The 15,627-nt window shown below is 48.5% G+C and overlaps 1 protein-coding gene across 1 annotated transcript; it reads right to left on the bottom strand.

Moving 5' to 3' along the window:
• Positions 1-286: 286 nt before the first annotated feature.
• On the bottom strand, positions 287-1,837 carry LOC138362807 (testis-specific gene A8 protein-like). The gene is made up of 2 exons (XM_069321370.1): positions 1,690-1,837; positions 287-1,062 (listed from the first exon to the last, which is right to left on the bottom strand). Exons 1-2 carry the CDS (start codon positions 1,835-1,837, stop codon positions 287-289), a joined length of 924 nt encoding a protein of 307 aa, XP_069177471.1.
• Between the last annotated feature and the right edge of the window lie 13,790 nt (positions 1,838-15,627).

Raw genomic sequence — 15,627 nt, 5'->3', positions numbered from 1 at the left:
ATTAGGGGACCTGGTTGTAAATCTAATAACGGGTCGTGTTCTGTGGAAACCTAGTAAGGGGAGGTTGGGGAGGGGGAATGGGGAGACCTCTGCAAACGTTAGGATGTCACCCTCTCAACACCACCCTAACACCCTTTACAATCTACGCCACCCTCATCCTCTCTACACTACCCTGACACCCTTAACACCACCCTGACACCCTTAACACCACCCTTACACCCTTAACACCACCCTGACACCCTCTACACCTCCCTCACTCCATCAAAAAAACATTTCTCCCGTCTTATCAACGAGGTTTTTCCTGTATGAACGAACGAAAATTCAACCATTGGTAATTTACTTTTATGAATTTTGTCAGCTTGGTAGGAGTAAAGGGGGTGGTGGCAGGGCCGGCGGCAGGCTCTGGGGTGGTGGCAAGGCCGGTGGCAGGCTCTGGGGTGGTGGCAGGGCCGGCGGCAGGCTCTGGGGTGGTGGCAAGGCCGGTGGCAGGCTCTGGGGTGGTGGCAGGGCCGGCGGCAGGCTCTGGGGTGGTGGCAAGGCCGGTGGCAGGCTCTGGGGTGGTGGCAGGGCCGGCGGCAGGCTCTGGGGTGGTAGCAGGGACGGTGGCGGCCTCTGGGGTGGTGGCAAGGCCGGCGGCAGGCTCTGGGGTGGTGGCAGGGCCGGCGGTAGGCTCTGGGGTGGTGGCAGGGCCGGCGGCAGGCTCTGGGGTGTTGGCAGGAACGGTGGCGGCCTCTGGGGTGGTGGCAGGGCCGGCGGCAGGCTCTGGGGTGGTGGCAGTGATGGCGGCGACTTCTGGGGTGGTGGCAGGGACGGTGGCGGCCTCTGGGGTGGTGGCAGGACCGGTAGTGGCCTCTGGGGTGGTGGCAGGACCGGTGGCGGCCTCTGGGGTGGTGGCAGGACCGGTGGTGGCCTCTGGGATGGTGGCAGGGACGGTGGTGGCAGGACTGGTGGTGGCCTCTGGGGTGGTGGCAGGACTAGCGGCGGCCTCTGGGGTGGTGGCAGGACCGGTGGTGGCCTCTGGGGTGGTGGCCTCTGAGGTGGTGGCAGGACCGGTGTCGGCCTCTGGGGTGGTGGCAGCAGGAGTGTAAGAGTGAGGCAAGTGGTGGCAGGACTAGCGGCAGCCTCTGGGGTGGTGGCAGGACTAGCGGCGGCCTCTGGGGTGGTGGCAGGACTAGCGGCGGCCTCTGGGGTGGTGGCAGCGACGGCGGCGGCCTCTGGGGTGGTGGCAGCAGGAGTGTAAGAGTGAGGCAAGTGGTGGCAGGACTAGCGGCGGCCTCTGGGGTGGTGGCAGCAGGAGTGTAAGAGTGAGGCAAGTGGTGGCAGGACTAGCGGCAGCCTCTGGGGTGGTGGCAGGACTAGCGGCGGCCTCTGGGATGGTGGCAGGACTAGCGGCGGCCTCTGGGGTGGTGGCAGGACTAGCGGCGGCCTCTGGGGTGGTGGCAGCAGGAGTGTAAGAGTGAGGCAAGTGGTGGCAGGACTAGCGGCGGCCTCTGGGGTGGTGCCGCCCAGATCATGCATACACAATGAGGCGCGCGCCGCTCCCAGCATTATTGCTCTCAAGTGTTTTCATGTTCGAATTCCGCCGGCCAGACACCGACCTGCGCTTCGTGTTCCTTCTTTGTCTCCCCGGCCATTCTTCCTCCCTCCGCTTTCTTCCCCGGCTCACCTCTCGTTCTTCTACCCACTCACTGAACTCCCCTTGGAGCTCGCCTGGTGAAAGTAAGACGAGAAAAGCCTCGATGTTCCCGCTGGTCGAGTGATGGCGGTGGTGAGCGGGTGCGCGGGACGCTCCCTCCCAGTTTATCTCGACGATTGATGATGCCAATTTGGCCGCCATTAGGAAAAACCGTCGACCCGGGACGACTTTACCCAACGGCGTCCGCCACGGTGAATATTGGTCACCTTGTGCCTACCGCGCTCCTCGTGATGACTACTGCTGCTGCTGGTGATGACTTCTATGTTGCTGATAACTGCTATATATGAATAACTGACTTACTGTCTGCATGAATGGCGGTAATAACTACTGCGTGTGGCAACTATTGCTGCTGAACTTTCTAGCTTATAAATGTTATGTTGATTACTGCTGCTGACCTCTGCTGGTTGCGATTCTGGTGTGGCAGCGACCGGCGGAAAAAACGACTTTAGGCTACTTTTTCTTCTGGGCGGTGATTGGAATGTGTTGATAATTATTGGGGAAACTGTCGGTAACTGATGACTTCTTGGGTAACTTCGTAATAACTGCTAAGTGGCAGGTGTTGTCTCCTGTGGACAACTGCTAGGGGTGACTAGTGGCGGCTGTAGTTTACCTGTGATAGGCTTCGAGAGTTCTATGCCCACAACCCGGCAGGACTTTCTTTATGATAACCAGATCAATAAGGCTGTTGCTAGTCCACAAATCCACCACAACCCAGCTGATCAATCACGAATCTGTTTTAATCACCTCTTGAAAATTTCAACCTTTCATTCTAGCAATATTTCTTGCATTTCTTCAAAGAAGGGTTGAACAACCAAGGGTTTTTATGTTTACGGTGTTCTGAAGTTGCACTTCGATCACTTGTACTCTGTACTGGGTCTGTTCTGCCTTTCCCACCTTATCTTTCACTCCAGTAAGTTATTATCTTATTGGGAAAATTTGGAGCTTGACCTTCGAGTATTTTCTATGTATATATATTACTTGAGACATCTCTCGTCTCCGTTCCAGATAGTCTCAGTAATTTAGGTGTTTATACATGTTATGTAGGTTCTTTGTATACATTATATTTACGATACTCCAAAACGACAGTTTATGTAGCAGTGGTTGTCTATTTCGGCTGTATCTCCGACCTTGAGAAGGGAGGTGTATCCAGAAAATAATTCCATTTGGATAACATAAATGATTTCAAAAGCATTGCGTTCCTCGATTTTTGAAGTTCCCATAATCCACCATTTTTAAAGTTCCCATAATCCACCATTTTTAAAATTCCCATTATCCGCCAGTTTTAAAGTTCCCATAATCATTGGAGCAGTAGAGGGATCGAGCCAGAGGCCTGTGTCACCCCAGATGCGCAGTATCAAAGACTTCCTAAAGTCAAGGTTTATGTCGCAATCTTTTCAACTGACAACTGCTTGAAAATGCTGGAAATGAATGAGATTAAATTTTGATAAGCACAAGAGTCCCCCCTTGGTAAAAACCATGCTTTGAATCCTTTTTTTGAATCTGTTTTACAAAATGTAAACGAATTGCTTTTCTGATCAATGATATAAGCAATTTTACTGTAACAAATGTTAAGCCAACTGGCCGATAGTTCGAAGCAAGTGATAACCCACTCATGCTCCATTAACAATCGACACCACTTTCGCCACCCTTAGCGATTACTGAACTCTCCTCGTCCAACCACTTGGGCTCGACAGTAGAGCGACGGTCTCACTGCATTCTGGTCGGCGTTCAATCCCCGACCGTCTAAATGGTTGGGCACCATTCCTTCCCCCCGTCCCATCGCAAATCCTTATCCTGACCCCTTCCCAGTGTTATATAGCCGAAATGGCTTGGCGCTTTCCCCCGAAATATCCTTTCCCTTCCTCGACTTTTCGCTTTGTTTTAATGATTTATTATATATGCAAAACAAAGGCTCACTAAGTTCATCCTTACATCAGAGATGAGACGAAGAACTCCCCCACGAGATATGTGGGACAAATACCACTACTTATGAAATATGTGGGACAAATACCACCACCTATGAAATATGTGGGACAAATACCACTACTTATGAAATATGTGGGACAAATACCACCACCTATGAAATATGTGGGACAAATACCACCACCTATGAAATATATGGGACAAATACCACCACCTATGAAATATGTGGGACAAATACCACTACTTATGAAATATGTGGGACAAATACCACTACCTATGAAATATATGGGACAAATACCACCACCTATGAAATATGTGGGACAAATACCACCACCTATGAAATATATGGGACAAATACCACCACCTATGAAATATGTGGGACAAATACCACTACTTATGAAATATGTGGGACAAATACCACTACCTATGAAATATGTGGGACAAATACCACCAGCTATGAAATATATGGGACAAATACCACCACCTATGAAATATGTGGGACAAATAATACCACAGACGAGTCTAACATCATCACCAGTACCCTGAACATCACCAGCACCTGAGCGAGAGATGTAAGATACTCGGTTTTCCATTATTAGTCAATCCTCTAGGTTTCAGGTAGTCTAGAACTTTAATAACTATCACTAATAATAGTTTCCATTAGTTTTCCTAACGCCGATATCAAATAATTATGACGATACAATAGTTAATTACACATTTTCGGGCGCCTTTCTTGAATATTAATGTGACATTGGCTATGGATTCCTGTTATTAGGCATCTTCCCTACGTCTTGTATGAAAATGACCCGCCCACATGTGCAACAACTACCACCACCTACATGTACAACAACCATCACCACCTACATCAACAACCACCACCACCTACAACATAAATGGGACAGTGACCACCACCGCCCATCCACCATTGAATGGGTTGCGAGGTTGGATATTCATTAGCATATAATGTTGCTTTCCTACAGAAAAAATTCCTAAAATTTACTTTTTGCCAAAAAATTAAAATAGATTCGCGCATTTATTTTTGTTAAATATCATATACAAATATGATTCCTGGAACGAAAAAATCTGTAACGGTCCATTTCCAGTAGTCCGTTTGAGGCTCCCGATATACGAGGTCCATTTACAGCTGCCTCTTAACTAATCTACCATTTAAGCTAATAATCTTCCTAATCTATATTACCCAAAGCCAGATATTTAACATTTAATATGAAATGGGGGAAAATATATGACTCGTTAAATAAATCACGTTCCCTTTAAATCACTTTCTAAATTGTTTTGAAAGCTAAATATTGGCACAAATTTATTTGTTTACATAAGGAACTCTGACGGGAAGAATATTTTCAAATTGACTGACTTTTGCATTGTATGAAAAAAGGAGGGAAGGATATTAGGCTCACATTAAACAATAATAACTGACCTTCACATCCTAGATTCTAAATAATTATCTTTGTGATATTAACAGCAAATATTTTAGCTAGATTACTTATATAAGTATTAAAGAAATGTTGTATAGATAAATTTCATGTGGCCGTCAGTAAGTAGACACAACACCGACGCCGTAAGTAGACAACACCGCCTCCACACACGGCTGTAAGTGCAGCAACAGTGATGGACCCGTTGAGGCCCCAGCACAAGATCACCCGTGGAGGATCATTGTTGTAAGAGTAGAGCAAGACACCTCACACTGCTCGCTTGAGCTCTTCTTTACCTCACACTGCGCGCCTGTGCTCTCCTCAACCTCACACTGCTCGCTAGAGCTCTTCTCTACCTCACACTGCTTGCCCGAGCTCTCCTCTACCTCACACTGCTCGCTAGAGCTATTCTCTACCTCACCTTTCTCGCTTCTCTACCTCACGCTGACCGCCCGTACTCCTAGTGCCTGTCTTCAGGGCAAATCCATTACCATGAGAACCCCCCTCCCCACCTCAAACCACCTGGAAACTGGATAACTGGATAGTTATCTAGATCTTTGTGATGGTCTAAAAGCACATTACGGTTCCAGTAATATTCTACATATAAACTGGTAAGAGAATCTTTGTCTAGAACAGAGAATATTCACAAGCTGTAACTTTATTGTATTATAAATCGTTTGTTTAAATTATGTGTAAGCTAAGTATGTAATTATCAAAAGAAGGCACCAAACCGGGAAGGCTATGTAGCACCATCAAATGTGCGGAATAATCAGAGGGCGCTAAATATCACCAAGGATGTCAATACGAGAACAGAAACGCATAAAGCAAACAATATCAAAAGTATCCGATTCACCAAGAATTCCATCGAAGGACAAGCGACCGCGAGAGATGTTTGGAAAGCAAGACACATGCTCGTCCTGGAAGTCGGGACATTCAACAAGGATATGCACGACCGTAAGAGGGACAATGGAATTTGGACAATAAGGAGCCAACCCGTTCTCGCAAATTCGTAAAGTCAATATTGACTTATTAACTACGTGCATAGGTGATATACTAAACATAATAGATACCCTTAAAAAGATTCATAGAAAACACCGACCTTACCTAACCTTGTTAGTATCTTAAGATAAGCATCTTATTGCTTCGTAATTACAATTATTACTTAACCTATACCTATTATAGGTTAGGTAATAATTGTAATTACGAAGCAATAAGATGCTTATCTTAACATACTAAGTAGGTTAGGTAAGGTCGGTGTTTTCTATGAAGCTTTTCAAGGGAAAGTATTATGTTAAATATGTCACCTATGCACATATTTAATAAGTCAATATTGACTTATTAAATTTGCGAGAACGGGTTGAAGGAGCAGGGCGGCGCTCCATTAAGTGACCATGAGTTAAGAGTGTATGGTCAATACGCAACCTCGCCAGAGCCGTTTCCCATCGCCGGTTACGGTGGTAGGAGGAAGGCCATGAGGACACACTACTCTTAAGAGTACACAGCTTGTTACCAGTAACAGAAGACCAACAATCCTGCCAATGGGTAAGGATGGAGGAATGGGTAACTGGGTAAAAGTTGGAATAAGGAATACCTTTACAGGAGATGGGACAAGAGCGGACGGCTTCCCTAGCGGCAGCATCCACACAATGTGTATGCTAAAACATTTTCTTTGAAGAATTGTTTTCTACAAACGGAATTCTTGGGTACACTGAAATAGTTTTCAAATTCAATATTTTGCATTAGCTTCAATAATACACTGTATTAACGTAACCAAAAGTAATGAAACCTAACCTAACCATAGGTAGCGTAGATAATAGCACTAACTATGTAGGCGTTTTCAATCCATTCCAGTGAGTGGATTTCCTCTCCTAGGACAGATTGCCTTGGCTTGGCTAAGATTAAGTATAAATTCTATCAGACTATACGATTATCTTTATATGAAAAGGAAACAAATACCCTTCAATTCCACCAAAAGCGCACAAATAAACATTACTTTGAAATTATCCATCCATGTCTCAAAGCTACAGTATTAGGCTCCATCACCGACAAAAATAATCCCGCCATAATCGGACTACCATTAAGGATTAAAATATTACAATAAGAGTAGCCGAGTTGACAATCTGTGCACTGAAATAAATATATAAATAAATAAATATATAAATAAATATATAAATAAATATATAAATAAATAAATATATAAATAAAATAAAAAATAAACACACGCATTATTATGTAAAACTTTCTAGTACTGTAAAATGAAGACACCAGAGTGGAGAATTCACAAAACATTTTATCGTGGTAGGTTCGGCAAAATTTAACGGTCCATTATTTACATATTCACGATAGTCGTAAAGGTGGAAGGCGGCGGCCAAGAGCCTCTGAGTAGACCCCCATTCTGGCAGACTTTCCTCTTCCACTGATATCCCTTCCATTAATATTTAATATTAATATTTCTATCTAACATTTAAAAACAATTTATGTATAAACTAATAAAATTATCATGCCAGCTACCATTTTATCAGAATACGAAGCCATTTGCTTTAAAAGGAAAATTTCAGAGAGCGCTTAAAAAAAAAAATCTAGTGATTTCCCATTTTCGATGTCTGGGTTAGCATTACCAGCAGCAGAATCCCAGCTCGCCTCTTCAAATACTGCAAGTGGCGAGCGAGGCGATATGTCTGCTGGCAGCGTAAAAGTGGTTCCACCCATGTAATTGGAATCATTTTGCTCGCTCCGAAAAATCCCAACCACACCACTCATTCTATATTTTTCTTTTATGAGGGCGTTTGAAGCAAAGCAAAGTGTTCATTTCTGCTTTTGTGCGGTGATATCGTGAAGCTGGAATGTCGCAGCGCGGCTACTTGTGCCAAAGCTGGGAGAGGGGTTAGTGTTGCTGGGAGGGTGTGCAGGGATGGCTAGATCAGAGGGGCAGCTGGGGTGATGGTAGTGGTACTGGAGGGGGTGTTGGGTTGGTGGTTCTGGATGGGGGACTTGGGTTGGTGGTACTGGATAAGGTGTTGGGTTGGTGGTACTGGATAAGGTGTTGGGTTGGTGGTACTGGATAAGGTGTTGGGTTGGTGGTACTGGATAAGGTGTTGGGTTGGTGGTACTGGATAAGGTGTTGGGTTGGTGGTACTGGATAAGGTGTTGGGTTGGTGGTACTGGATAAGGTGTTGGGTTGGTGGTATTGGATAAGGTGTTGGGTTGGTGGTATTGGATGAAAGCCGTGTCAGGATGAGATGATTACATTGATGGGGAATAGGAGTGGCGGTGCTCGACTGGAAGCAAGTCAGGATGGAGTGGTGGCGGTGACTGGGAGCTAATCTTGAATGGGATATATTATAAACAATAAGCTGGGGTGATGGTACTGCATTTGGAGCTGGTTATGATGGGGAGATCGGGTGGTAGGAGTGATAGGGAACTGATCGTGATGTACCAATGGCCTTGACGGAGAGATGGTGGTGATGCAAAGATGGGATGGTTGTATCGAGAAGGGTGCGGCTAAAGGTGTCCCGAGAGAGAGAGGTAAGCCGAAGATGCGCTGAACCAAAAGCCGAGATTAAACTAATTCGAGGACACTGAAGACGTGCAGTCTGAGTAGACTAAGATTGAGCCAAGTCCAAAACTTTAACGAACTGAGGTTGTGAAAAGATATGGAAGAAGAGGCTTTTGTAGTAATGGAAGAAGCTAAGGTTGTGCTGTGGCAGAGGAAGGCGAGGTTAAATTAATTTCCCAATGACGGAGACAATGGCTATACTTAGGCTTATAGTTCCTTATTGGCCAACTACTGACCTTCCCAGGATGCAGTCCACAACAGTTGTCAAACTCTCAGGTATCCATCTAATGCATCAAGTGAAAGGAAACCGTGCACAATCGTCTCTGTTCTGTCCAAGGATTAAATCGACGACGTACATCACTGCATTCAGTAGCTGTGGGGTGGCGGAGGAAGCCGAAATTGAGTAGTGGTAAAGGAAGCTTGTACCGAGGCCTAGGTCATTTAACAACTGTGGATCGAGCAAGTGTGTTATAAGGGGTAACAACAGGTGTCACTGGACAGTAGTGTTGGGGTAGTGCTAGAACGTCAAGAGCTTTGATGTAGTCTAGGTGGTGTAGTGGTGCTGGAGGGGAAGGCTGCTGGTGACGCTACCTTTCATTGTCTACGAGGAGGGCGGAGGTACATCTCTCTATGCACATACAACTCAAGATTGTCAGCCATGACTTTCCCTTTGTAAATCCATGCTGACCTTTTTTCATAATTGGTTCTCTTCAGATGCTCCATTATCAACCTGGTTACCTTCTCCAGCATTTTACAAGGAATATGTCAATAACCCCAGTATGTAATTTAGTGTCTCCTGTAATCTCATATTTTTTAATATCGAGACCGTTTGCCTTTTTCCATGCTTCTGAGGGATTTTCAGTCTCCAGCATTTTACTAAAAATTTAAGATGGCTGATAATCTCATGGCTGCTGAAGTAAGCTGCAGAAGTAAAATCCGTTTCCATTGATTTTACAACATTTAGTTCCTCCAGGAGTTGTTGTTACCTCTTCTACAGTCTTCAATGCCATTCATGGTTTCTTCTGGCATTTCATCCTGCAACCTTGATCTCCCCACTGGTTCTATTGTGAAGTAAGTAAGTAATTATCAAAAGAAGGCACCAAACCGGGAAGGCTATGTAGCACCATCAAATACGCAAAATAATCAGAGGGCGCTAAATATCACCAAGGATGCCAATACGAGAACAAAAACGCATAAGGCGAACGATATCAAAAGTATCCGAGTCACCAAGAATTCTATCGAGGGATAGGTGACCGCGAGGGGCGGTCGGAAAGCAAGACACACGCTCGTCCTGGAAGTCAGGACATTCAAGAAGGACATGCACGACCGTAAGAGGGACAATGCAACTAGGACAATAAGGAGCAGGGCGGCGCTCCATCAAGTGACCATGGGTTAAGCGAGTATGGCCAATACGCAACCTCGCTAGAGCTGTTTCCCACCGCCGGTTACGGTGGAAGGAGGACGGCCACGAGGAAACACAACATTTAAGAGTACGTAGCTTGTTACCAGTAACAGACAACCAAGAAGCCTGCCAACGGGTAAGGACTGAGGAATGGATAACCGGGTAAAAGTCGGAATACGGAATGCCTTTACGAGAGATGGGACAAGAGCGGACAGCTTCCTTAGCGGCAGCATCCGCACGCTCATTTAAAGACACGCCAATATGGCTGGGAACCCAACAAAACTCAACCGACTTAAATTTACTGTGAACGAGAAACAGCCAATGCTGGATCTCGACAACTACCGGATGAACTGGATTAAAGCACCCGAGAGCCATGAGGGCACTACGAGAGTCAACAACAACCACAAAGGAAGACTGACAACGAGAAAGCAGGAGACGAAGAGCATAGAGAATAGCATAAAGTTCCGCTGTAAAGATGCTAGTCTCCGGAGGCAAGCGACACATATAAGTGCGATCAGGAAAAACAACAGAGTAGCCAACACCGTCCGCTGACTTAGACCCATCGGTGAAGACAGAAACGGAGCGGGAGTGAGAAGAAAAGTGCTCGAGGAAAAGGCGTTTTAGAACTGTAGGAGGGGTAAAAGCTTTAGTGATACGAGTCAAGGATGTACAAAACCGCGGAAGAGGGACCCTCCACGGGGGCAAAGAAGGAACAACACGAGGAGAAACATCAGAAATACGAACGGAAAGAGAATCCTGCAGGCGAGATAACCGGACAGAAAGAGGGAGGTGGTGAAGAGGAACAGGAACCGCAGGAGGGGTAAAAGTTAAAGCACGACAGAGACGAGAGGAAAGATGTTGCAAGGACCGCGCAAGATAGCGAAGACAGTAGCGATCACGGCGGTCCTGGAGAGACAGGAAGCCAGTGTCAACATACAAGCTAAGGACGGGAGTCGAACGAAAGGCACCAGAACTGAGGCGCAACCCAGCATGGTGCAAAGCATCAAGACGGCGAAGAGTAGAAGGAGAAGCAGACGAGTAAGCAGGGCAACCATAATCGAGCTTAGACAGGACGAGAGAGGAATGTAAAGCAAGGAGAGTGCGCCTATCTGCCCCCCAAGAAGTATGGGACAAGACCCGAAGGAGGGTAAGGGACTTAGAGCACTCAACACGGAGGTAAGAGATATGGGGAGACCAAGACAAACGAGTGTCAAGGAATAACCCCAAAAGCTTCGCGGAATCTTTGTATTCAAGGGGATGACCATAAAGTGACAAAGAGGGACGAAGAACAACCCGTTTCCGCGTAAAAGTCATGGCACAAGTCTTAGAAGTAGAGAACTTGAAGCCATGACCTGTGGCCCAAGACGACACGGCATCAATCGCAAGTTGAAGCCGGCGTTGAAGGAGAGGCGAATCATCACCCTGACAACAAAGGGTAAGATCATCGACATAGAGAGCGGAGAAGACACCAGAAGGAAGAGAGGAAAGAAGACCATTGAGGGCAACCAGAAAAAGAGTAGTGCTCAGAACACTACCCTGGGGCACACCTTCGTATTGCTGAAAAGAGGGAGAGAGAGCGGTACCAAGGCGCACCCGAAAGGAACGACGAGAGAGGAAGCTGCGGAGAAAGAGAGGGAGATGACCACGAAGGCCAAAAGAATGAAGTTGAGATAGGATATGATAACGCCAAGTGGTGTCGTAAGCCTTTTCTAGGTCAAAAAGGACGGCAACAACGGAGGTCTTCGCAGCAAAAGCAGTACGTATATAGACCTCCAAGTTCACCAGGACATCTGTCGTGCTGCGGCACTTGCGGAAACCAAAGTGAGAAGGGGAGAGGAGGTGATGGTGTTCCAGGAACCACATCAGACGAACGTTAACCATACGTTCAAAGAGTTTGCAGACACAACTTGTGAGAGCAATAGGGCGAAAGTCCTTAGGGGAAGTACCCAGAGACCCCGGTTTGCGAACAGGGAGGACAACGGCATCGAGCCAGTCCTCAGGGACTGACGACGACTCCCAGATCCGATTATACAGACTCAGTAAATACTGAGACGTGCTCGGAGGGAGATGGCGAAGCATCTCATAATGAATACCATCGGAGCCCGCCGCCGTAGAACCGCAGAGGGCCAGGGCAGAACGAAGTTCAGAGAGAGAGAAGGGATCATTATAGGGAAGCTGAAGATGAGTGCAGAAATCTAAAGGACGAGACTCAAGGACAGGTTTACGAAGAAGGAAAGATTGGGGAAGATGAAGACCAGAGCTAACAGAAGAAAAGTGGGAACCCAGTTCGGAAGCGACCTGCAACGGGTCCGCCACAAGAGTATCATGGAGGTGAAGGACCGGTGAAACATCGGGAACGAACTTACCCGCTATCTTGCGGATACGCTTCCAGATCTGGGCCAGAGGGGTTTCGGACGTAATTGTCGAGACATAAGATGCCCAACATTCACGTTTAGCCGTACGGATGGCCCTACGGGCCACCGCACTCGCTTTCCGAAAGAAAAGAAAAGAATCGGTCGTCTGCCTACGGCGGTGCTTCTTCCAGGCTGCACGCTTACAGCGGACAGCCCGAGCACAGTCCGCATTCCACCAGGGAACGCACTTCCGTGGACCCCGAGAGGAAGAGCGAGGAATAGAGCGGAGGGCAGCGTCGAAGACAGTGTCATGAAAAAGGAGGAGAGCGCGAGAGAGGGGCAGAAGGGAGAGGTCAGAGAGAGTAGCACTGAGGGAAAATAGGGTCCAGTCCGCCTTAGCAAACTGCCACCTAGGGAAAGAGAGGGAAGGGCGAAAAGAGAAAAAGGAAACAAGGATGGGGAAATGATCACTTCCATGGAGGTCATCAAGAACCTGCCATGTGAAATCTAAGTAAAGAGAAGAAGAGCAGAGAGAAAGATCAAGACAAGAAAGGGTATGAGTTCGAGAGTCCAAATGAGTGGGCTCACCAGAATTCAGAAGAGACAGGGAAGAAGAGAGGAGAAACGGCTCAAGGAGGCGACCCCGGGTATTCGTCAGAACGTCACCCCAAAGAGAATGACGACAATTGAAGTCACCCAGCAGGAGCACAGGCTCCGGCAAGGAGTCTAGGAGGTGTTTCAAATCAGGAAGAGAGAGCGGGACACTCGGGGGGAGATAAATGGAACAAACTGTGTACCATTTCCCCACAAAGATACGAGCAGCAGAACAATGGAGAGGCGAAGGAAAAAGTAAAGGAACAAAGGGAACATCAGCCCGAATCAAGAGAGCAGAAGAATTAGAAGCCCCAGCAATGGCTGGGGGGGGGGAGAGAAAGGAATAGCCACGAAAACGACCAGGACGAGCACCAAGCATCGGCTCCTGGAGACAGACACAAAGGGGCGAAAACCGCGAAACCAGAAGTTGGAGTTCGAGGAAATTGGCGTAATAACCTCGAACGTTCCATTGAAGAATGGACAACGACGAGAAGAGAAAGGACAAAAACAGAGAACAAGGAAGAAACAAAGGCGAAAGACCAACAGAGCACGTTAAAGAATATCAGGGTCAGCAAAGTCAGGGTTAGGGGGCATGGGTAAACTGAGCAAAGACGGAGGGAAGGAAACGGGAGAACAGATCAGAGGTGGGCGGGCAGGGTCCGGAGGAGGAGGAGGAGGAGGAGACAACGGAGAGGAGCAGTCAAGGACAGCAGCAGGAAGAGGGGGAGTAGAAAGAGAGGAGCGCACCCCAGCAAGAGCAGCAACCGAAAGGGAAGCAGGGGCCAAAGAAACCTCCATAGCGGGAACAGGGGGCGCAAGCACTGAAACGGGAGTGGAAGGAGCAACAGAGCCAGAAGGAGGAGCTGAGGAAGAAAGCGAAGCCTTCTTACCCGCCGGGGAAGAGGAAGGAGAGGAGCCAGGCTTACGCTTCTGACTTAAAGAGACCGGTGTCCCAGCAACTACGTACCGGGCAACGGATTCCAGTGTCTCAACAGGAGAAGCCGAACGAGAGCACACACGACGGCCGTTAGGAGAGCGATGGACATCCGCCCGCACCGACAGGCGGCGGGGAGAGCCGATAGATGGAGGAAGAGGATGGGAAGGAGGATCGGAGGGGGACGAGGAAGGAGACACAGAAGACACGACAGACCGGGTAGAAGGAAGGGGAACCCCAGACAGAGGACCAGGAGGAGGATCCTTCGGGAGAGAACCCAAAGGGACAGAGGAGGGGGCAGTGGGCGCATCAGGGTCCAAGGCCTGGAAACGGTTGTGAGTCTGAGGAAGGCGGGAAGGACGAGGAGAGGAAGAGCGCAACACGCGAGCATAAGAGATATTAGCATAAGGCGGGAGCCGGCGAACCTGGCGCCTCGCCTCAGGAAAAGATAAACGCTCCCGGTGCTTCAAGTTGAGGACGGCTGCCTCAAGCTTGTAATGGACACACGCACGGGAGAAGGTAGGATGGGCCTCACCGCAGTTGAGGCAACGAGCCTGGGGAGAAGCGCACTCCGACTTAGAGTGACCTTCGCCACCACACAAAGGACAGAGAGAGACAGTCCCGGAGCAGCGGAGGGCACCATGCCCAAACCTCCAGCACTTGTTGCAGAGCCGAGGAGAAGGAACGTACTCCTGGACAGAGCACCTGGCACCAGCAAGAATGACAGAGGGTGGAAGGGTCCTACCATCAAAGGTAATCTTCACAACCCGGAGGGGTTGACGGCGACTACCACGAGGGGGACGAGTAAACGTGTCCACCTGGAGAATAGAATGGCCCTGGGCAGCGAGGATATGTCGAATATCGTCGTGGCAGTCGCGTAGGTCCCGAACACCGGTCGCAACATGGGGCGGGAGCAAAATAGTGCCAACACTGGCATTCAACTGAACGTTCTTCGAGACCCGAACGGGGGTCTCGCCAAGGCAGGATAAGGCAGCCAAGCGGGAAGCAGCATCCTGAGAAGGAGCAGCAACGACACGCGTACCGAGACGAGTGGGGTTAAAAGTAATGGAGGCATCCACGGAATCAATGAGATGTCGATGAAGGGAGAAATCGTCAGGAGGCGCAGAATCAAGAGGGAGGAGATCAAAATATTTGGCCCACGAAGCGGGACCAAACAAGGCTTGATAGGTAGCAGAACTGGAAGGAATCGAGCGAGGGCGGCCGTGACGAGAACGGCGGTGAGAACCCCCAGAGAGAGAGGGGTTAAAAGGCGCAGTAGTTACAACTAGAGAAGGAGCCGCGCCAGGGGACGAGGTAGTCACCACTGGGGGCTTGGGGCTCGACCCAACCACAGAGGAGGGAGGGGAGCCAGGGGAAGGAGTCAGAGAGGCCAAAGGAGGAGCAAGGTCGGGGCCCAATGCAGCGGAGGCTACAGAGCCCGGTCTTCCAATACGGACCGACTCGGGGGCTTGGTCGCCCACCCCACGAGCCTGAAAAGGTAAGCCAGAAGCAGCCCAAACAGGGGTTATCATCTTGACGAAATTACGAATTCACTCACGAATGTGCCCCCACACCCACCATGGAGCCACAATTAGAGGCAGGACACCCAACAAGAAGCTATCGCCGATCTTGTCGGGGCCTCCTAGGGGTGCGTCGTGAGTATACGCCCCACAAACGCCACCTTAAGAAACCGACAGTCCGTCGAGATCGGGTTCAGTGACGAAGTGGGGATTGACAA

The sequence above is a fragment of the Procambarus clarkii genome, chromosome 9, assembly GCF_040958095.1.
Source record: "Procambarus clarkii isolate CNS0578487 chromosome 9, FALCON_Pclarkii_2.0, whole genome shotgun sequence".
Lineage (NCBI taxonomy): Eukaryota > Metazoa > Arthropoda > Malacostraca > Decapoda > Cambaridae > Procambarus > Procambarus clarkii.
Note: the sequence above shows the minus strand (reverse complement) of the source record. Positions and strands in the feature narration are given on the sequence as shown.